Source organism: Giraffa tippelskirchi, chromosome 8 (assembly GCF_054371585.1).
Source record: "Giraffa tippelskirchi isolate mGirTip1 chromosome 8, T2T-mGirTip1v1.2.pri, whole genome shotgun sequence".
Lineage (NCBI taxonomy): Eukaryota > Metazoa > Chordata > Mammalia > Artiodactyla > Giraffidae > Giraffa > Giraffa tippelskirchi.
The window spans coordinates 28,849,193-28,871,432 of record NC_137282.1 but is presented as its reverse complement, the minus strand read 5'-3'; the positions used below and the strand labels follow the sequence as shown (position 1 = coordinate 28,871,432).

The 22,240-nt window shown below is 43.2% G+C and overlaps 1 protein-coding gene across 8 annotated transcripts in view; it reads right to left on the bottom strand.

The window, feature by feature from the left end:
• The window catches only part of CENPU (centromere protein U), a 39,073-nt gene extending 18,394 nt beyond the window's left edge, over nt 1–20,679 (bottom strand). Inside the window, exons 1-5 of one of the 8 annotated variants that reach the window (XM_081521864.1) lie at nt 20,101–20,287; nt 17,197–17,417; nt 16,867–16,915; nt 13,080–13,197; nt 4,997–5,093 (exon numbers count right to left, since the gene is read on the bottom strand). In XM_081521864.1, the coding sequence (XP_081377990.1) occupies nt 4,997–5,093; nt 13,080–13,197; nt 16,867–16,915; nt 17,197–17,216 (284 nt within the window). In that variant the 5' untranslated portion in view covers nt 17,217–17,417; nt 20,101–20,287. Of the gene's footprint in view, nt 1–4,996; nt 5,094–13,079; nt 13,198–16,866; nt 16,916–17,139; nt 17,418–19,732; nt 20,288–20,560 lie in introns of those variants that run through there. The other 7 variants (XM_081521865.1, XM_081521863.1, XM_081521861.1 and 4 more) reach the window with 7 other exon arrangements.
• Between the last annotated feature and the right edge of the window lie 1,561 nt (nt 20,680–22,240).

Below are 22,240 nucleotides of genomic sequence, written 5' to 3'. Positions count from 1 at the left end.
ATCAATAACCTCAGATATGCAGATGATACCACCCAAATGGCAGAAAGAGCCTCCTGATGAAGGTGAAAGAGGAGAGTGAAAAAGCTGGCTTAAAACTCAACGTTCAAAAAACTAAGATCATGACATCTAGTCCCAGCACTTCATGGCAAATAGATGAGGAAACAGTGGAAACAGTGACAGACTACTTTTTTGGGCTCCAAAATCACCGCAGATGGTGACTGCAGCCATGAAATTAAAAGATTTGCTCCTTGGAAGAAAAGCTGTGACAAACCTAGATGTGTACTGAAAAGCAGAGACATCATATTGCCAACAAAGGTGCATCTAGTCAAAGCTATGGTTTTTCCAGTAGTCATGGAAGGATGTGAAAGTTGGACCATCAAGAAGGCAGAACACTGAAGAATTAATGCTTTCAAACTGTGATGCTGGGAAGATTCTCGAGAGTCCCTTGGACAGCAAGGAGATCCAACCAATCAACCCTAAAGGAAATCAACCCTGAATATTCATTGGAAGGACTGATGCTGAAGCTGATGCTCTAATCCTTTGGCCACTTGATGCGAAGAGTCAACTTATTGGAAAAGACCCTGATGCTGGGAAAGATTGAAGGCAGGAGGAGAAGGGAATGAAAGAAGACAAGATGGTTGGATGGCATCACCAATTTCTATGGACATGAGTTTGAGCGGACTGTAGGAGATAGTTTAGGACAGGGAAGCCTGGCGTGCTGCAGTATATGGGGTTGCAAAGAATTGGACACAACTGAGCGACTGAACAACAACAAAAACAAGTGCTATTTCGGTATTCCTGCCAACTGGTTCCGATGTGCGTCTGATGTTGAGAACTGTTTGGAACATGAGATGCTACTTGGCATTCCTGCCAGTTGGTTCTGTGTGTCTAATGTTGAGGATCATTTGTGAGCACTGACTGCTATTGGGCATTTTTGCCAGTTGGTTCTGATGTCTGCCTGCCAGTGAGGACCGTTTGTGAGCATGAAGTGCTATTTGAACATTCTTGCCAGCTGGTTCCAACATCTGACTACCGTTGAAGACCATCTGTGAGCACCGAGTATCATTTGGACATTTCGCAATTAGTTCTGAGATCTGATTACCTTGAGGATTGTTTATGTCAGAGAAGTTTGTTTCAGGTTCTGAACCGGTCACCCTCAGAGAGGGCTTGTGACAGATTTATCATTTGGTGTGTGAGCATGTATTCCATTTGTATGATTGGTACTCTTGTTGCCTTATGTAACATGGGAAATTCAGGTTCAATTCATTAAGAAAAATTTTAGCTGGGAAATTACAACTAAAGAAAAAGAAAGCTGACTTATTTTGGGCAATGTTACGTTTGGCAACAGTATTCTTTAGACTCTGAAAAAAAATGGTTAAGATGAAACTCTTGAAATTCACAAAAACTGGTTCTTTTGCATATGCAGTTAGGGAAAGCCAGCTTGATAAAACAATTTTTTCAGACCCTGAGAAAACAAAAATATGCCTAGGAGAAAATCTGAAGTTAAGGTTTATCATGTCCTTGAAATACAACCACAGTCCACGTTGCCTGGAAGTCCAGCCTTGGGTTAATTATAAAACTTCAAGCTAAGTGGGGAAAAAAAAAAAAGGAGGAAAGCCTTTTAAGATTGAGTATGTAAATTTGGCTAGTCTCACTATTATCCATAAACTGATAAGTTTAATTGCAATGCCTAATTCATGAAATGTGAAAATATTAAACAGCGAGATCTCTGTTGGTCTGGACATTTGTATGTCTCAATATATGGTTTTGTCTTCAGATGATATTGCTGAGGTTAATTTGTAAAGGAGCTCTATTTAATTTGCCTTAAAAAAATATGAGCACTTACAAATCAAACAAATCTAAGTTTACCTACTTTTGTCTTCTTGTAAGACCAAGAGGGAAATTAAAGATGTTTTGGTTTATTAAACATGCATGTTGTACCACTGAAGAAAAATTATGATACGTAAAAATGATAACATTTCTATGTGTAAAACAAACAGGATATGAGTTGTTGGTGAAAAGGTATAAACAAACGGAAATATTTTTGTTAAAAAAAAATGATAATACTGTCCTACAGTTGTTTGTTTCTGGGTAGGGAAATACAGGACAAATTTGTATGGATTCAAAAACTGATAAAAGGTTTATAAAAAAGGAACTTTGAGAACAAAATTTTGTATGCAGTCAGCATTAAGATTAGACTAAATTTAATTAGGTATATAAATTCTGTTATTAACAGTGAACTGATGCAAAACTAAATTTGTTTTTTTTCTCTTTGTTGAAAAAAACAATTCTCCTGGAATATAGATCTAATTCTGATAACAGAGACTTCCAATGGAAAGCAATTGTTTTGTTTCTAATCATACTTTTGACCCTAATAGTCAGGATGGAAAAATTGTCCAGTAAAGTTGTCACAGAGTGTAACTACTCATCATGTATAGCACTGCTGGCTTTAATTTTACGGCTTAAAGCACATGTACAATGTTTGTGTGAAAACTGGTACAGACGATAAAATGTGTGGCCTATAACACATTTCCCTATGAACATACCCAGAGCCTGCTCATGGTATCTGAGTAGTTATCCCCCAACGTGGACAACTAGTCAAGTATATAAATAAAAAGGAGGTCTAGCACTGAAGGACATGGATGGACCCAGAGCAGGCAAATGAACCACTCTGGCAAAGCTGGAAAAATATACTGATTATCCACACTCTTTATGGAAAGAGTTGCAACTTAAAAGGGGAAAATGATGGAAGAAGTGCTCACATACTGAGGTATGGGGAAATCATTCTGACCTATACATGATTAAGTTTGAACTTCAGGCTAAATAAAACAGCCTGTTTGTGGCCTATTAAACAGACATTGTACATCAGCTTTAATCATTAAGACAGAACAGTACAAAGGTGCATTTTGATTATTATCCTCATTGTAATGTGTCTAGTAATTTTCAAATGTTTGTCCAGGTACTATGAAAGTTTATTGCCTTTCCTGTCCTGTACCTGTCCCTCCTCAAGACTGAGAAGTATCAAAGAAAAGGGGGAACTGAAACGGAGCAGGACTCGGTGGTCCTTGCCCCCGGCCACATCCTCTGCCTGCCTTTCACCTGTGGAAAACTGAAGTCAAAGAATAAGTTTAATCAGAGAAGTGAGAAATGTGGAAACAAAGGAAAACAGTCAAAGGAGACTAATAATGTGGTCATTAAGCACAGCCAAGGACCTTTAGTTCTTACTCAAGAGCTGTAAGGTAATATTCGGAGGCATCCTGGAGCTGTCTTATAGACACTAAAACCCCAGGTGCAGAAGTTAACTACATGATGACCAGGCTGTACCCATGACATGAGCTGTAACAACTGGCCTCAAAGAAATGGCAACAAACAAACCCTGGAACTGAAGATTAATGGTACCAACAACAACCAAGATGATGCTGGTCAGACCGCTGATGGCCATTTTGAAGGCTGACTGTTCGAGATGGCTGTGCTGTTTCTGCATGTAGTCCGCCCCCCCACTCTGTCTATGAAAGCTCTCACCCGCTTCTTACGAAGGGGCGGGGGAGTCAGCCTTTGGACAGATGTCCACCCCGCTCCCCCTGCAGTTGCTGGCATCTGAAATAAAGCAAACTTTCCTTTTCACCAACCTGGCCTGGTTATTGGCTTTTCACCAGTAAGCAGCCAGACCCATACACTTCTTTTGGTAACACAAAGAAACTGTGAAAAGACATAAGAAATGAATATTGGGGTTGGGGGTGGGTCCTTTCCTGGTGGTGCAGTGGATAAGAATCCGCCTGCAAATGCAGGGGATACAGGTTTGATCCCTGTTCTGGGAAGATCCCACATATCACAGAACAACTAGGCCGGTGCACCATAACCACTGAGCTGTGCTCTAGCGCCCGGAGCCACAGCTGCTGAGCCCCGCGGCCCAGAGCTCGTGCTCCTCAACAAGAGAAGCCACCGCGACGAGAAGCCTGCGCACTGCAACTAGAGAGCAGCCCGTCCAGCAATGAAGACTCAGGACAGCCAAAAAAATAGAGAGAAAAACCCAGTGGTGGGGAAGGGAAGAAGTGGGGACAAGAGCTGAGTGATGATAAGAGGAGATGGAGGCTCTTATTAACCTTTTTGTATTTTTAAACCATGTGAATTTGTCAACCATTCAAAAATTCTGCTGGAAAAATTACATTCACCACTATTTAAAACGAAGTGTGTAGTTTTTCAAATATTTGGCTTTCGTTACTGATTTCCAATAACATCTGGTAGAAAACCTGGAGTCTCCCGACTAACCAAGGACTACAAGGCACCCCCAGATAGAGAAACTCAGACAGACGTCCCATCTAGACTCCTGCCCAACTAGGGTATTTGTTTTAAAACGCAGTTTTGTTAACTCTCAAAATATAGTCAGTAACTAGAACTGACTTATTATCTAACAAAGGTCCTTAACTCAGGGTTTGCTCTAGTGAATGGTTTATAATTCATACCACAGCTACTGAAGAGTTCTTCACCGTGTGGGTCCTTGAGTTGTCTATGTTGAGTCATTTGTACAGATTTTCCTGACCCAGCACTCCACAGAAATCTATAAAACTCCAACCTATTCACCCAAGGGACAACAGAGCTGAAATTTACAACAAACTTTGTTTTTCCTCTGGGATTATCAGCTTCTTTCCCCTATTCCCACTCTGCCCCAGAAAACATCCTGTTTGTGATGGGTAAGAGAATCTGTAAAATCACCTGAAGTTCTACTCTCTTAAAACCTTCCCTCTCCTCGTTTTATCTCAAAGCTAAACAACCTTCACTGGCATGTTATCTAGGATAATCAGGTGTCAGTTATAGTTATTATAAGTAACATCAATTACTAAAATATTAAGTTTTTATGTCCCAGTTCTCTTGAGGAAAAACATAAGATGGCTCAAAGGATCTTTAAAAAGCTTTGGTCTTGTAAGCATCTCTCTTAAAGAACATCTCAGAAATGCTGTTAACCATGAGTAAACAACTGCTTGCGATCCACCCATACCTTCTCTTCGCTTCTTCTGTTGAGGGGAGAGGTGACTTGCAGCGCTTGGAGAATTCTTCCTCATCAGCATATATAGCCGTGCTGTGTAGAGGAGGGTCTAGAAGAGATTAAAAAAAAAAAAATTTTTAGAAGTCTGGTCGTCTGGGAAGTAATCAAGTTTGTCTCTTTACACTGGTGTACAAAGCAACCTGTTTACCTGGCTAATAAAATCAAAACCAATTACACAGGCTACTTCTGATCTCACACCTCAATAAGAACAAATGTAAACCATTTCATCAATACATACATGGATAGTTATCCTATGACCTTACTGTCCTTATAGATGATACAGAAACTTTTAAACGAGCTAAAAGATAAGCATAAACAGGAAGTCTGACGTTGCTCCATCACCCTCTGGAGCATCACACAGCTACCTGGGAGACACTGCACGAACTCCAAACCCAAGGGCCCAGGGTGCCTGGCCACTCCCCTGACTCTCTCACCCCACAAAGTGCCTGGCGAGGGCGGGCTCAACACCCGTGGACAACTGGCCCTTTGGGGAGGATCCCGGTCACATCCCTTCCCCGCTCCTCCCCTCTGCACTGCCAGATCGTGGAGTAAAGCCAGAAAAGTTCACTCGAATCAAGATACAGGAGAGGAGACCAAATGGCCTTGGTGGGAAGACACAGAAGAGAAGCTGAGAAGGATGCTCCTACCTGCTGAGGAAACAGGGGTCACAGGAGAGGCCTCGGCCCGGGGCTGGGCCTGTGAGAGGGAGGGAGGAGGGAACAGCTACCGGGGTGCCTGGGAAGGGCCAAGCAGCCAGTTCTCGTTCAGTCTTCACCATGAACGCACAATACACAGCTGTTTAGATAATGAACAGAGCAACCGCACAATCTTAAAGTTAGTAATATACTTGGTACTGACCTCAAACTAGGCATTGGAAGGACTGATGCTGAAACTGAAGCTTCAATACTTTGGTCACCTGATGTGAAGAGCTGACTCATTGGAAAAGACCCTGAAGCTGGGAAAGATTGAAGGCAGGAGGAGAAGAGAGCGGCAGAGGATGAGATGGTTGGATGGCATCACTGACTTGATGGACATGAGTTTGAGCAAACTCCAGAAGATAGGGAAGGGATGGACAGGGAAGCCTGGTGTGCTGCAGTCTAGGGGGGCTCACAGAGTCAGTAGGACATGACTGAGTGACAGAACAACAACTAAGAAAAGGGATTTATTTACTTTAAAACTACTGGGAATAACAAGGGGAAAAAAAAAACTAGACCAATTTTTGAATCTCCATATATAACCAGTCACATGAGCTGGACTCTTACCTGTCAACAATAAAAAGATAAATAACCTGATTTCAAAATGAACAAAGGATGTGAACAGACACTGCTTCAAAGAAGACACGGGAGAACCTTGTTTCACTGCACTTTGCTTTACTGAACTTTACAGATACTGCACTATTTACAAATTGAAGGTTTGTGGCAACGCTGCACTATCAGGTGATGATTAGGTTAATTAGGATTGCCACAAACCTTGCCAAAAGCCCCCTAATAACCCCTAACAAGCTTAGTCACTCCCGATTAAGCAAAGATGTCCGCTCCAGTAAACACCCTAGAGCGCCCCCAAAAATAACGCCACCGTTTCAGCAAGAATTTTGTCTTGAGGCTATAAAAATTGGCTATTAACTCATGAAAATGGTTGGCTTTCCTTGGTCTGTCAGGAGGACAGTCCACTGTGCTCCCAATGTCAATATTACCTCTGCTCTTTGTTCTTAATAAACCTACTCCCTTCTGAAATGCTCTGTATCTGGAAATTCTTTTCAAACACGCGCTCATATTGCCTCAACACTAACTAAAGCTTTTGACTGTATGGATCACAACAAACTGGAAAATTCTGAAAGAGATGCGAATACCAGACCACCTTACCTGCCTCTTGAGAAACTTGTATCCAGGTCAAGAAGCAATAGTCAGAACCAGACATGGAACAACAGACTGGTTCAAAATTAGGAAAGGAGTACCTCAAGGCTGTATATTGTCACCCTGGCTTATTTAACTTATATGCAGAGTACATCATGAGAAACGCTAGGCTGGAGAAAGCACAAGCTGGAATCAAGATTGCCGGAAGAAATATCAATAACCTCATATATGCAGATCACACCACCTTTATGGCAGAAAGTGAAGAACTAAAGAGCTTCTTGATGAAAGTGAAAGAGGAGAGTGAAAAAGTTGGCTTAAAGCTCAACATTCAGAAAACTAAGATCATGGCATCTGGTCCCATCACTTCATGGCAAATAGATGGGGAAACAGTAGACACAGTAGCTGACTTTATTTTTTGGGGCTCCAAAATCACTGCAGATGGTGACTATAGCCATGAAATTAAAAGACGCTTGCTCCTTGGAAGGAAAGTTATGACCAACCTAGACAGCATATTAAAAAGCAGAGACATTATTTTGCCAACAAAGGTCCATCTAGTCAAGGCTATGGTTTTTCCCGTAGTCATAAATGGATGAGAGAATTGGACTATAAAGAACGTTGAGCGCTGAAGAATTGATGCTTTTGAACTGTGGTGTTGGAGAAGACTCTTTGAGAGTCCCTTGGACTGCAAGGAGATCAAACCGATCAATCCTAAGGGAAATCAACCTTGAATATTCATTAGAAGGACTGATGCTGAAGCTGAAACTCCAATTCTTTGGCTACCTGATGCGAAGAGCTGACTCCTTAGAAAAGACCCTGATGCTGGGAAAGATTGAAGGCAGGATAACAAGGGTACAGTGAAGGATGAGATGGTTGGATGACATCACTGACTCAATGGACATGAGTCTGAGCAAGCTCTGGGAGATGGTGATGGACAGGGAAGCCTCGTGTGAGGCAATGGGGTTGCAAACAGTTGGACACGACTAAGCAACTGAACACCACCACCACGGGAAGTCAGTCAGGCAGAGGTAGAAGACGGTATATGAGGAATTATCCAGGTGAACAAAAAAATAGACATACAAGTTAGCAAATTTATGATTCAGAAAGAGACTCTGAGACATTAATGTCAAACAAATCGTTCTGGAAAGAAAAAAAAAAAGAAATCAAAGTGAAGGAATGAAATGAATTAGGAGGTCCATATGGAAATCGACAAGAAATCAGTATCTGTAACAAATAATCCACAGATTCTCCTCTTCCTTCCTTCCATGGACATTTACATGGAAATCTCTATCTCTAAGAGATAATACACAAAACTTATCTCTTATCATCCTGCTTGGGATTCACAGAAAAGTGTATCCGAGATTAATAACTCACAAGGACCTGATACTCACCACTCTGCTCGACCTTCTAAGGCAAAGAGCTGGAAAAAAACAGTCGAGGACAGCCCATAGGTAACATAATACCCAAATCCGGGGCTGTGTGCTTATAGCAATCACAACACTGCAAATCCACTTTACTTCAAGGTAGCTTTGGCAAGATGGTCAAGAAAAGGAAAGAGAAGCAGTGCCTACTTTATTATCTCTGACCTCCCTGACTAGGGTTGCTGTCCCATCCCTGGAGACTGAGCACGCTTGGGTCCCACTGCTGAACTGGAGTCGTGCCAGGAGCCAGCTCACGAGATCCCACCCACGACAGAGTCATGAGGAAGAGGACTGATTGAGCACGGCTTCTCAGGCCTCAGGGATTCTCGGAAGGCTGCCTCAGCGCTCACCTTAAAGATGGTATCTGTCTTTCTGATGTTTGCTACAATAAACCTCTTCTTACTTTCTGTGACTTAGAAAAAAGGCTTTTCCTGATTCTTTTGTAAAATAGATCAATCTGAAAACTCAATCAACAAGGCCCCTGAATGGTAGCACCCTAAACAAAATTATCTGGGATATAGAGTATGCTGATCTAAATTCCTTTTGCTAACATATTGGTTTGTTTAATAAATGTACCTATGCCTTTGGAGCTAATGTGCATAACTGCTCCCTAGTAATAAAACAGCATTGAGAGCCTCCACACAGAAAGCCCCTATGGGCACAAAACCCTTCGCAGGAAAAAAGGCTTGTTAGGAAATACAAAAAATATTGCTTTGTGAAACTGTTACTTAATCTATATTTACTCACTATGTTTTTACTCTTAACGTATTTAGCCTATATAATGAAAGCATAATAGTTAGAGATTTATATAAACAGAAGTTTAGCTTTAATACAAATAATAAGACAATTGTTGATTTAACTGATGATTCTTACTTAAAGTTGAACTTCATCTTGCTGTTCTATGACTTTATGGAACCACATTCTTTTCTGTTAAGCTCAAGGCATAGAGTAAATTACCAAAAACAGGTTTTACCTTAAAACTTCCTGTTGATGAATTCTTTCCTGATGTGCCCGATACAAGTGTTCTGACTGATCAACCCTTATCAAAGGAGAGTCACAAGGTGTTAGCAGACCACCAGGCCAGAAGATGATGTAAACAAAATGAGGCTTTTTGTAACTAAAGACATGTAAACGGCTTTGATGAGGGTCGAAACTGCTGGCCCATTAAGCTAAATTGATAGGCCCATTAAGATATACCCATTAAGCTGAATTGGTATGTCCCTTAAGCTAAATTGGTACGTCCCTTAAGCTGAATTGGTATGACTCGATACTTTACATTTGTTTCTATATACCACTAAAAATATAAAAGCTGTCTTAAAAAACAATAAAGTGGAAGACATTTGGAAACACCGAGACTTGCTGTGTCGTCTCATTCGTATCGCCGACGCCGTCCATCCTGAGGGAACCCCTGGACCTGCTGGAGCTGGACTCTGGCAGAGTCGGGGGGACACAGCCTGGCTCGGTGGCCTTGGTGGAAGCCTTTTCAAAGGTCTATTGTGTGCTACATTTGGCTGGGACGAGAGTCCGGCATCGCATCAAGGCCTCGAGGAATTGATGCTTTTGAACTGTGGTGTTGGAGAAGACTCTTGAGAGTCCCTTGGACTGCAAGGAGATCCAACCAGTCCATCCTAAACGAGATCAGTCCTGGGTGTTCATTGGAAGGACTGACGTTGAAGCTGAAACTCCAATACTTTGGCCACCTGATGCCAAGAGCCGACTCACTGGAAAAGATCCTGATGCTGGGAAAGATTGAAGGAAGCAGGAGAAGGGGGCAACAGAGGACAAGATGGTTGGATGGCACCACCAACCCAATGGACATGAGTTTGAGCAAGCTCTGGGAGATGGTGAAGCACAGGGAAGCCTGGTGTGCTGCAGTCCACGGGGTCACCAAGAGTTGGACATGACTGAGTGACTGAACAACATCACTTCATGTTTGTCAGAATGGCCATCATCAAAAAATCTACAAAGAATATATGCTGGAAAAAAAAATAAAAAATAAAATAAAAAAAAGAATATATGCTGGAGAGGATGTGGAGAAAATGGAACAATTCTACACTGCTGGTGGGAATGTAAATTGATACAGGCACTATGGAGAATGGTATGGAGAGTCCTTAAAAAACTAAGAAAAATCTACCATATGACCCAGTAATCCTACTTCTGGGCACATATACTGAGAAAACCATAATTCAAAAGGACACATGTACAGCAATGTTCTCTGCAGCACTATTTACAAGGACAAGAAAGAAACCTAGATGTCCACTGACAGATGAGTGGATAAAGAAGTGTGGTACAGATATACAACAGAGTATTATTCAACCATCAAAAGGAGCGAAGTTGAGTCAGTTAAAAGTGAGGTAGATGAACCTAGACCCTGTGAATTCAGTCAGAAAAACAAACATCATATATTACAGTGGAAACTAACACAACATTGTAAAGCAATTACCCTCCAATTATAAATAAATTTAAAAAAATAAAGAAACATATACAGCAATGATCATCGCAGTACTGTTCCACATAACGAAAAAACAGTTATTCTTTCAAGATTAGTTTGCATGACTAATGTGTGGTATCATCATACAATGTAGCAACTCACACCAATGGAAATGAACAAACAACCACTACCTATAGCTCTTTAGGGGCTTCCCTGGTAGTCAGCTGGCAAAGAATCCGCCTGCAATGCAGGAGACCTTGGTTCAATTCCTGAGTCAGGAAGATCCGCTGGAGAAGGGATAGGCTACCCATCCAGTATTCTTAGGCTTCCGTTGTAGCTCAGCTCGTCAAGAATCCACCCGCAATGCAGGAGACCTGGGTTCGATCCCTGGGTTGGGAAGATCCCCTGGAGAACGGAAAGGCTACCCACCCCAGTGTTCTGGCCTGGAGAATTCCATGGACTATATAGTCTATAGGGTCCCAAAGAGTGGGACAGGACAGAGAGACTTTCACTTTTACTTTTCACTGCTGTTTAGATGATTTCACAAAAGGAAATAAGTGAACAAAAGAGCCAGAAAAGAGAATATATAATATATGAGAGCACTTATATAAAGTTCAAAAACAGGCAAAACTAAAACAAAATGTTAGAAAGACGATAGGGATCACTTTACATCCAGAAGGAAGAAAGAGCAAGGACTAACAGGACAGCCAAGAGGGCTTGCATCACGGTGGCCACATTCTGCTTCTGAATCTGGGAGGTGATACCTAGGTGAGGGTTTCCTAGTAACTTCCTGGGCAGTATGCTAAGAGCAGTCAGCCAGACAGAGAAAGACAGATTCTGTATGATATCACTTATGTGTGAAACGCAAAAACACAACAGACTAGTGAATATAACGTCAAAGAAGCAGACTCCCAGATACAGAGAAAAACCAGCGGTTATCAGTGGGGAGGGGAGAGAGGAGCAGTACAGAGGAGGGGGAGGAGAGGTGCAAAGCACTGGGTGTGACAAGGCTCAGATGTACCGTTCGACACCGAGAATACAGCCAAGACTTCACAGTAACTGTAAATGGAAAGCAAGCCTTAAAATTGTGTAAAACAATTTTTAATTAAAAATAAATTTTGAAAAAAAAGAAAATGAGGCCTATCCAAACAATGGATTATTGAACTGTAAGAATTTTTAGGAATGAAGTACTGATACTTACTACCATGTAGATGAACCTTGAAAATACTACCCTAAATGAAAGAAGCCAATCACAGATGACCACATACATCGTGTATGAATCTATTTAAATGAAATGTTCAGAACAGACAGATTCACGGAGATCAAAATAGGTTCGTGGTTGCCAAAGGGCTCTGGAGAAATTACTAATGGGTGTGGAGTTTCTTTTTGGGGTGATTAAAACGTCCTGGAATAGAAAACAGTGATGGTTGTACCATCTGTGACTACACTAAAACTGAACTGTACCATACACTTTAAAAGGATGAATTGCACGGCATGTGAATTACATCTTAATTTTTTAAAATTATTTCTTTTAAATTCAGATCTTTTACATTTATATTTCTTTTAGATAAGTAATTAATACATTTTATCAGGTCATTATAAGAGATGTTCTGATAATGATTGCTTTCCATCATGCAAAAAGTACAATACTTTCTTTTATTAACAAAAATTAGACTCAAAATACTGGATACCAAATAAAAAGTATGTGAGGTTTATGTTTCCAAAATTCCCCTGAAACTTACTCCTACAAGAAACATCTGATCACTGCTGTTCTAGATGTGGGCATATTAGCACTTTCTATACCATTTCCAGCCTCTGGAGGGGCCAGTGACGCAGTGAGAGAGCAGGCCCATCTGGACGGGTCACACACACCACCCTGGTCAGCCAGGCGGCAGCCCTGTCTCCCAAACACTCCTAGGCCCACAGGCGAAGCTCTCCGGCAGCATCCTCTGCCTTCTTGTGTCTAAGAAAAGGAAAAATATCCTTCTGCTCCCCACTAAGGTAAAGCCCCTTTCCGCGTGACTAATGGAGGTATGAAGTGAGAAATATTAGTCTACATCCCTCTTGTTACAAAGTCCTATAACAGGAGCCCTAACCTGGCCGGTTCGCTGACCAGTGCTACCAGGAGAGCCCCGCTTTTTCTTAGTTTCAGGGTACCCAGAAGTGAGAAAAATGAATTCAAATTCTCAAATACTCCCCAGAACACTGTATTCATGTGTGGACCACCTTGCTTTTGTATGTGAAGGCATTTCTACATTTTTATTAGTAACTAGCCAAAACACTGCTGCTCGAAGTACTTTAAAGTTTTCAGAATACAGATTGAAAATACTAACCAAAGGTTTCATAGGATTCTTCATCTCTCTCATTTTCACCCAGCCTGCTGAGGCTTGAGAGCCGAGAATGATCAGGAAAATCAAATACATCCAGAGGCTTGTGCTTCTGGCCAGCTTTCTGAAAGTGAATGAAGTTCAAAGTCACTGGATTGGCCATAACAAACAAGAACATTACAAAGCCGATCTAGGTGGCAAGGACACTGCTGCTGTCGCCGGTGCCTAAGAAGTGAGCCTTCACACTCTTGGGGGCAGAAGCTCTTCTGGTGATCTAAGGCGGCGTTGGGGAACTTTTCAAGAAAGGACCAGGGAGCAAATACTGTTGACCACTGAACAACGGAGGGGTTAGGGGCACCCAGCCTCCACACGGTGGAAAATCCCCGTATGACCTTGGCAGTTGGCCTCCTTATCCGAGGTTCCACATGTGGGGGTTTCAACCAACTGTGGATAGTGTAGAACCTACTACTTAGAACAATCGGGTAGAGTGGACCCTCCCGCTCAAACCTGTGTTGTTCAAGGGTCCCTTGTACCCAAGACCGCGGACCATGAGGCTCTGCGGCAGCTCAGCTCAGCCATCCCGGTGTGGAAGCAGACGGGGCAGTGCAGAAAGAGAAGCACAGTTGTGCTGCAATACAGCTTTATGGATCCTGAAATCTGAACTCTATGTTTTTACATGCTATGAGACAGTCTTCTTTGATTTTACTTCAGTCATTTAAAAATATAGAAACCATCCTTAGCTCACAGGGCCACAGCCGGCCACTCCTGAGCCACCGGGTGCTCGCTCCCCAGAAATAGCCACTTACCCCAAAGTTCCCAGATGTTTTTAGGTCCTGAAAATCCAAGTAAATTGGAAGTGGTCAAACAGGAGATGGCAAGAGTTAACATCTACATTTTAGGAATCAGTGAACTAAAATGGACTGGAATGGGTGAATTTAATTCAGATGACCATTATATCTACTACTGTGGGCAAGAATCCCTTAGAAGAAATAGAGTAGCCCTCAGAGTCAACAAGAGAGTCCGAAATGCAGTACTTGGATGCAATCTCAAAAACAACAGAATGATCTGTTCATTTCCAAGGCAGACCATTCAATATCACAGTAATCCAAGTCTATGCCCCAACCACTAATGCCGAAGAAGCGGAAGTTGAACAATTTTATGAAGACCTACAAGACCTTCTAGAACTAACACCAAAAAAACATGTCCTTTTCATCATAGGGGACTGGAACGCAAAAGTAGGAAGTCAAGAGACACCTGGAGTAACAGGCAAATTTGGCTCTGGAGTACAGAATGAAGCAGGGAAAAGGCTAACAGTTTTGTCAAGAGAACGCACTGGTCATAGCAAACACCCTCTTCCAAGAACACAAGAGAAGACTCTACACATGGACATCACCAGATGGTCAACACCGAAATTAGACTGATTATATTCTTTGCAGCCGAAGATGGAGAAACTCTATACAGTCAGCAAAAACAAGACCGGGAGCTGATTGTTTCTCAGATCATGAACTCCTTATTGCAAAATTCAGACTTAAATTGAAGAAAGTAGGGAAAACCACTAGACCATTCAGGTATGACCTAAATCTAATCCCTTACGATTATACAGTGGAAGTGACAAATAGATTCAAGGGATTAGATCTGATAAGCGTGCCTGAAGAACTATGGATGCAGGTTCACGACATTGTATGGGAGGTGGTGATCAAGACCATTCCCAAGAAAAAGAAATGCAAAAAGGCAAAATGGTTGTCTGAGGAGGCCTTACAAATAGCTGAGAAAAGAGAAGCTAACGGCAAAGGAGAGAAGGAAAGATATACCCATTTGAATGCAGAGTTCCAAAGAACAGCAAGGAGAGGTAAGAAAGTTTTCCTCAGTTTTGAGGATACACAGGGGTAAAAACTCCTGGCTGCAGGAAAGAGACGGGGCTTACAGGGCAATATACTAACAAGCCCCATGAAGACTGCCCCCCACATCCTCATGCAAGACCACAACACCCAGAAAATGAGAAAAAAAACCTTCAGTAGCTCTGGACAATGTGGAGGGAGCCATTAACAGATGAGAAAACATGAGGAAATTCTGGAAGAGATACAGGAGATGGAATAAGACTGAGAGACAAACAAAAACCAGCACTCACAGACCCTGAGTGAAAAACCACCCAAGGGGTGTTTGGGGTTAGAAGGAACGCTGAAGGGGAGCTGACGGATCCTCTGGCCTCCCTGAACAAACAGGCCCCCAGCCATGTACGGCAGCTGCCTCCCGCAGCAAAGGAAAGGAAGCTGGAGAAACCCATCCAAAGAACGGGTGGGCCGTGGTGGGGGTGCAGAGGGATCCCAGGACTTCCCAGGGGAGAAAAGGGCCCTCTGCAAAGCAAGGGGCCTAGGGGAGGAGGGGGAGACACCCCTCAAGAGAGAGAACCAGGGGCGGGGCACAGAGCAGGGAGAACCCCCAAGCAGACACTGCCTGAGGTGTTTCATGTGAATCTCTAAGGCCAACTGGACAAGCCGCTGGAAAATATGAAGTGAGCTGGGAGTATTAAAGAATTGCACCTGCCTTTCACACACATTTATTTATTTATTTATTTAATAAATTTATTTATTTTAGTTGGGGGCTAATTACTTTACAATATTGTAGTGGTTTTTGCCATACATTGACATGAATCAGCTATGGGTTTACATGTGTTTCCCATCCTGAACCCCCCTCCCACCTCCCTCCCCATCCCATCCCTCTGGGTCACCCCACTGCCCCAGCCCTGAGCATTTGTCTCATGCATCAAACCTGGAATGGTGTTGTTTCACATATGATAACATACATGTTTCAATGCTATTCTCTCAGAACGTCCCACCCCCTCACCATCTCCCTCAGAGTCCATTAGACTGTTCTATGCATCTGTGTCTCTTATTCTGTCTCGCATATAGGGTTATGGTTACCATCTTTCAAATTTCATATATATGCATTAATATACTGTATTGGTGTTTTTCTTTCTGGCTTACTTCACTGTATAATGGGCTCCAGTTTCATCCATCTCAATAGAACTGATTCAAATGTATTCTTTTTAGTGGCTGAGTAATATTCCATTGTGTATATGTACCACAGCTTCCTTATCCATTCGTCTGTTGATGGACATCTAGGTTGCTTCCATGTCCTGGCTATTATAAACAGTGCTGCAATGAACACTGGGGTACACGTGTCTCTTTCAATTCTGGTTTCCTCGGTGTGTATGCCCAGCAGTGGGATTGCTGGGTTGTGTGGCAGTTCTATTCCCAGTTTTTTAAGGAACCTCCACACTGTTCTCCATAGTGGCTGTACTAGTTTGCATTCCCACCAACAGTGTAAGAGGGTTCCCTTCTCTCCACACCCTCTCCAGCATTTACTTCTTGTAGACTTTTGTATAGCAGCCATTCTGACTGGCGTCACACACATTTATTTCTAAGACTCACCCTACCCTAAAGTAAAAATACCGTGTGAGTAAAACTACATGGAATATGATGAGATCATAATTGTGGAAAACTATAACATGGAGAAATGGCTACAAGTGAAAAAAGCAAAATACAGCACACTGCACAAGTTTTAAATGACGTCAATTATCCAAATGAAAATGAAATCAACTTAGGCCCAGAAAAAAAGATTCAAAATGTTAACGTTTTCTCCTTTGTACTGGAAAGAACAGGAGGAAAATAAATATACTTTTCCACTACAAGAAAACAGAGCTTACCAAGTCTATGGAATAGAGTCTCCCACAAAATGTTATTTTGCATTTTCAATTATGAGCATTATATTAAAATATATGACGATAACTTACGTCTTTCATGGAATATGTTCTTCCTGCATGGTTCTTCGAAAATCTCGCACTAGGAAACAGCAAACACACACGAGTTAGGAAATACTTAAAAATAACTGAGGAAACACTAGAACTGGCAATGTAGTCCAAGTACTTTCTTTCCAAGTTACTCTCCTTGTTAGTTGCACTAGCAATGTGCAGGTGATGAAATTCAGGTAATGGCCAACCCCTTTAGAAAGCAGAACCCATATCTCCCACACATAAATAATTTATAGGTCAAATCATACTACCCACATATAAAAAGCATAGCTCTGCCCTCAGGACACAGAGAACTCCTAAGCCTGCCATCACCCGTGTCCCTGAAGTCGCATCAACAGCCAAGGCTGGCGTCCTGCAGAAACGTGCTAGAGAGGTGCCTCTTCCTTAAGCACTGGACCCCGCTGCATCCCGTGCCTGGCTCTCTCACACACGTGTTCTCATTTAGCTCCTTAACAGTCCTCCAGGTAGAAGTGAATCCCTCCATCCAGAAGCATATTTGCCCAAAGCCGCAGGTGGCTGGGAAGGAGGGAAGCCTGCAATAAAATCTGCCATCAGTCCACACCCAGAGCTGCCCTCTTCCCTCCCCTTCAGGATCCCTCCAGAGGGCATCAGGATGAAAGGATAAAGTTGCATATCTTTAACCAGCTTAAGTAAACCAGATGTCACAACAGAGACCCAAACAAAAAGTGAAAATAAGAGACACAGGAAATACCCCTGCCGGTGACTGTGCACTGAGTACCCTCTGCTCCAGCTTGGTGCCAGGGAATAGGACACCCTGCACCGAGCCCCACTTTCAAATGCACCCTGCACACACCGGTTGCTGCTGCTGCTGCTGCTAAGTCGCGTCAGTCGTGTCCGACTCTGTGCGACCCCATAGACGGCAGCTCACCAGGCTCCTCCGTCCCTGGGATTCTCCAGGCAAGAACACTGGAGTGGGTTGCCATTTCCTCCTCCAGTGCATGAAAGTGAAAAGTGAAAGTGAAGTCGTGCAGTTGTGTCCGACTCTTCGCGACCCCATGGGCTGCAGCCTACCAGGCTCCTCCGTCCATGGGGTTTCCCAGGCAAGAGTACTGGAGTGGAGTAACATTGCCTTCTCCGGCACACACTGGTTAGCAGAGAGCAAAGTCCATTTAGTGTCTGAATGAGTAATTCTTTACCTAACTCTTTATGTGATATAACTTCAAACTTACGAGAAAAATTGTGAGAAGAGTCTGAGAACCTTCTGTATACCCTTTACCCCACTTCAGCAACTGTTCACATTTTGTCTCACCGGCTTCCTGTGCATCTGTGTATGGTGACCTGGGGACACACGTGTGTCTTTTCTAAGAGGGCATTATCCTGGGTAGTCACAGCACAATTTCCAAAGCAAGAAATTTAACACTGACATCATTTTCCAATTTACAGTCCATATCCAAATGTTATCAATTGCCCTGTCATGTCCTTTAAGGTTTCCCCCAGCATTTTTTAAAATTTGTTTTGCTGTTGTTTCCTTTAAAATTTTTTTCTTGTTCTAGCATTTTTTAAAAGGAAATACAAGAGGATATAAAATTGAGATTTCTTAAAACTTGTGTTTTATCATGTGTGCACATTTGTGTACCTGAATTACAGTAAAAAGAAAAAGTTGGAAAACTGTGAGGAGTGGTTCTCAAACATCAGGAATCAGAATCACCTGGAAGGCTGTTAAGACTGCTTGGCTCCACCTCCAGAGCAGCTGATTCAATAAACCTGGGATGGCCCCTGAGAGAACCTGCATTGCTAACAAGCTCCTGGGGCTGCTGATGGTGGTCAAGACACCACAATTTGAAAAACCAATCCTTTATTTCTCAGACCCAAAAGAGAAGATGGAGCAGATATTCGTTTTACAGCCTTTATGATTCTGGGGTTCAGAAAAGTTAACTGACATCAGTGGTCACACCGCCAAGTAACAGGGCGAGAAGCCAGATCATATAAGGTCTTAACCCACTCTTTCCTGCCTTGTCTGTTCAACAATGTGGTCAAGTTTCCTCCTCACCTTAGGCTAGGAGGGAGGTGAGGCTACCAAAGGATAGAATCCTCTGTGATAACACATAGAAAAATTTTGGTGTAGGCATACTAGTGCGTTTCAGGGGGAGGGATGAACAAATTTCATGAGTCTCAATCAAAGGCAAAAATGCTCTATGTGTGTGTACCGCATGTGTGTGTGTTGTGGGGGGGGAGTGAGAAACCCCCTACTGGCCTGGCTGATAAAGTTCACCTCTCATAGATCAGTTGGTAAAGAATCTGCCTGCAGTGCAGGAGACTTGGGTTCGATTCCTGGGTTGGGAAGAACCCCTGGAGAAGGAAATGGCAACCCACTCCAGTATTCTTGTGTGTAGAATCCCATGGACAGAGGAGCCTGGCAGGCTACAGTCCGTGGGGTTGCAAGAGTCGGACACGACTTAGCGACCAAACCACCACCACCACTTGTCAGCTGAGTCTCAAGCATCTTATTCCTTCCCAATCCTCCTCTCTACTAGGGGAGTCTGGTCTGTTTACTCCACCACCCTGCTTTGTCCTGCTCCAGCCTGTCCCCTACACTGTTTGGCTCTCCTGCACCCTCACGCTGCATCTACAAACTGCACCTTCTCCAGCAGCCCTCCCACCACCCAGGTGGAACTCCTCCCGCCTTGAGGACCAACCCAGGCCTGCCAAGGCCCGTCCTAGGCAGGGCCTTGGATGTGCTTCAGACACCTCCAGAGACACTTGCAAACGAATCCAAGAAAAATAACGTTTTAGAGAGCAGATAGGCAACGTATTTTAACCTGCATGTCCTTTCGGATTTTTTTCAAAATAAATAAATAAAAAGCTTGAACCATCCTGGCTGAAGTACCTTCCTTTAAAAATAACAAGCGGCAGCTTGGGCTCCCCCGCCGACTTAGTTCAGCTTTACAGTCTGTGGTTTATGTTACAAAAACAACCAGGGTCTTGAAAATAATAACACTGACTCCAGCCCGAGGGTCAATGCTAGTGTTCTTGGCTAGAAAGTGAATTCTGGCAAGTGGTAGGTACTCCTTAAGTTACTATTCGTGGGATAGTTTGTTTCAGAACACCTGACGTCTACTTCAGAGCACTTTTACCCGCACAGAGTAAGGGGACGCTAGCCGACACCTCTCCCCCCGCCAGACACGGCTGTAAGCGAACGCCTTTCAACCTCCCCGCAATCCTGTCACGGTGGGGACATTATTATCCCCACTTTACAGAAAAGCCCCGGGCGGTCAGTGCGCAGAGACAGAGCCAGGGGGCTCGAGCAGCTCCGAGAGGCCCAAGCCCGGAGGAAGAGGAAAATAAAGGGGGAACCCCGGCGGCGCTCCGACGGCCCGCAGAACTCACTGCGACAGGCGCGCAGACCGCGACCACTCCATTCCAGCCCGCCGCGCTCGGCGCCGACGCAAAAACTCCCGCCAAACCTCGCGCTACTCCCGCCGGCCAATCCGGGCCGAGCATGCAGAAACGCCCCGGCCCCGCCCCGCCCCTCGCCCCGCCTCCAGGCCCCAGCCCCGCCCCCTAGCCCCTGTCAGTCTGCGCAGGGCCGGAGCTCCTCCCCATACTGAAGCGCCAGAGAAAACGCAGCCTGGAATATGCGAGAACAGAGCTGGAGTTCCGCCTTACAACCAGTTGCTGACGGTCCCCGCCCCGCCCCGAGACGCTAAATCCTTACCTGGTTTTCCTGCCTATCCGTCCGCCACGCAAGTTTTCCGCCAGGGCCCGCCCCCGGGTTGGGGAAGGGAGGAGCCAGTGCCGGAAAGCTACCTAAGCGCGAGCTCGCCGCCGAGGGGCGGATCCGAACCCGGGGTCCGCTCGCCGGGTGCTTAGGCGCCTGCGCAGTTGTCTCGTGTCGTGCATTGAAAATTGACAGGGTTAGGCTTTCAGTACCGCTGGTACTGAATCAGATGTGTGAGCTTGGCTTATTATTTTATTTCTATCCCAGTGTTTTCATTCGTAAATGGGGAGGACCCCTTCTAATATGCTCTGATTCTCTGCTTTCTCTTTAAAAACGTGTAATCCTGCAAAAGAATGATGTTGGACTCTTATCACACCATAAATAAAAATGAACTTAAAATGGATCAAAGACCTAACTGTAAGAGCTGAAACTCTAGAAGAAAACACAGGGTAAAGGCTTCATGACATTGGATCAGGCCATGATTTCTTGGATGTGACGCCAAAAACACAGTTTGGGATGATGAAAAAGTTCTGTAGATGCATAATAGTGGATGGCTGCATAACAGTGTGAATCACTTATGTAGTGCCACTAGATTTTACAGTTGAAAATGGTTAAAATGCTAAGCTTTATGTCACGTACATTTAACCACAATAAAAAATTATGTTTCATGCATACACAAGAATATAGCACATATAATATAAAAATAACAATTACCACCTGGGAATTCCTTGATGTCTTACTGGTTAGAACTCAGTATTTTAAATGCAGAGGCCCAGGTTCCATCCCTGGTTGAAGAATCATCCAGCATGCCTCACAGTACAGCCAAAATACTAAAATAAGTAAATAAATATAAATTAAGAAAGAAATACAATGGTTGAAACTTTTAAAAGCTTTAACAAAAAAAAAGAGCACCCATGTGCTCACCAGTGGATTAGGAAATTAATAAGTCATTCCTTCCAAGGATAACCACTCTTCTGATTTTGTATTTCTCATTTCCATGTTTTTCCTACCTTGATATATCCCTAAATGATGTATTAATTATTGTATGTCTTAAACTTTATATAAATGATATTTAGTATGTATTTTGGAAGTGCTCTTTCTTACTCAAAGCTGTGATTTTTGGATTTATCCACATTGATTCATGCAGCTGTCATTCATTCATTTTCATTGTCTTTGGAATGTATTAATATACCACATTTTACTAATCCATTCTCCTGTGTATGGAAGCCAGTTGTTTTCAGTCTTTTTGCTGTTGCCAACAATGCCACACTAAACATTCCTGCAAGACACTTATTCCAAACCTAAGTGTCTTGCAGACACATACTTAAGAGACAAGGATAGATTCAGTAGTATTATTGCCTCATGGGATAAAGACATTTTCAGCTTTACATAAGAATGCCCATTTTGACACATTGTTTTGTTGACTATATAATTTACACCCCCATCAGCAATATATAAAAGTGCCCTTGACTCCACATACTTGTCAATATTTAGAATTTTCGGGATTCAAACATCTTTCCTTGACTAGCAAGTTGAAATGGTATCCTATTGTGTTCTTGATTTGCATTTCCCTTAAGTTGGTTGTCTTTTCTTTGTTTACAGGTCCTTCCTGATTCCTCTTCAGTGAAACACCTGTTCACCCCACTTAGGAATCATTTGGGCAATTGCCACAGAAGA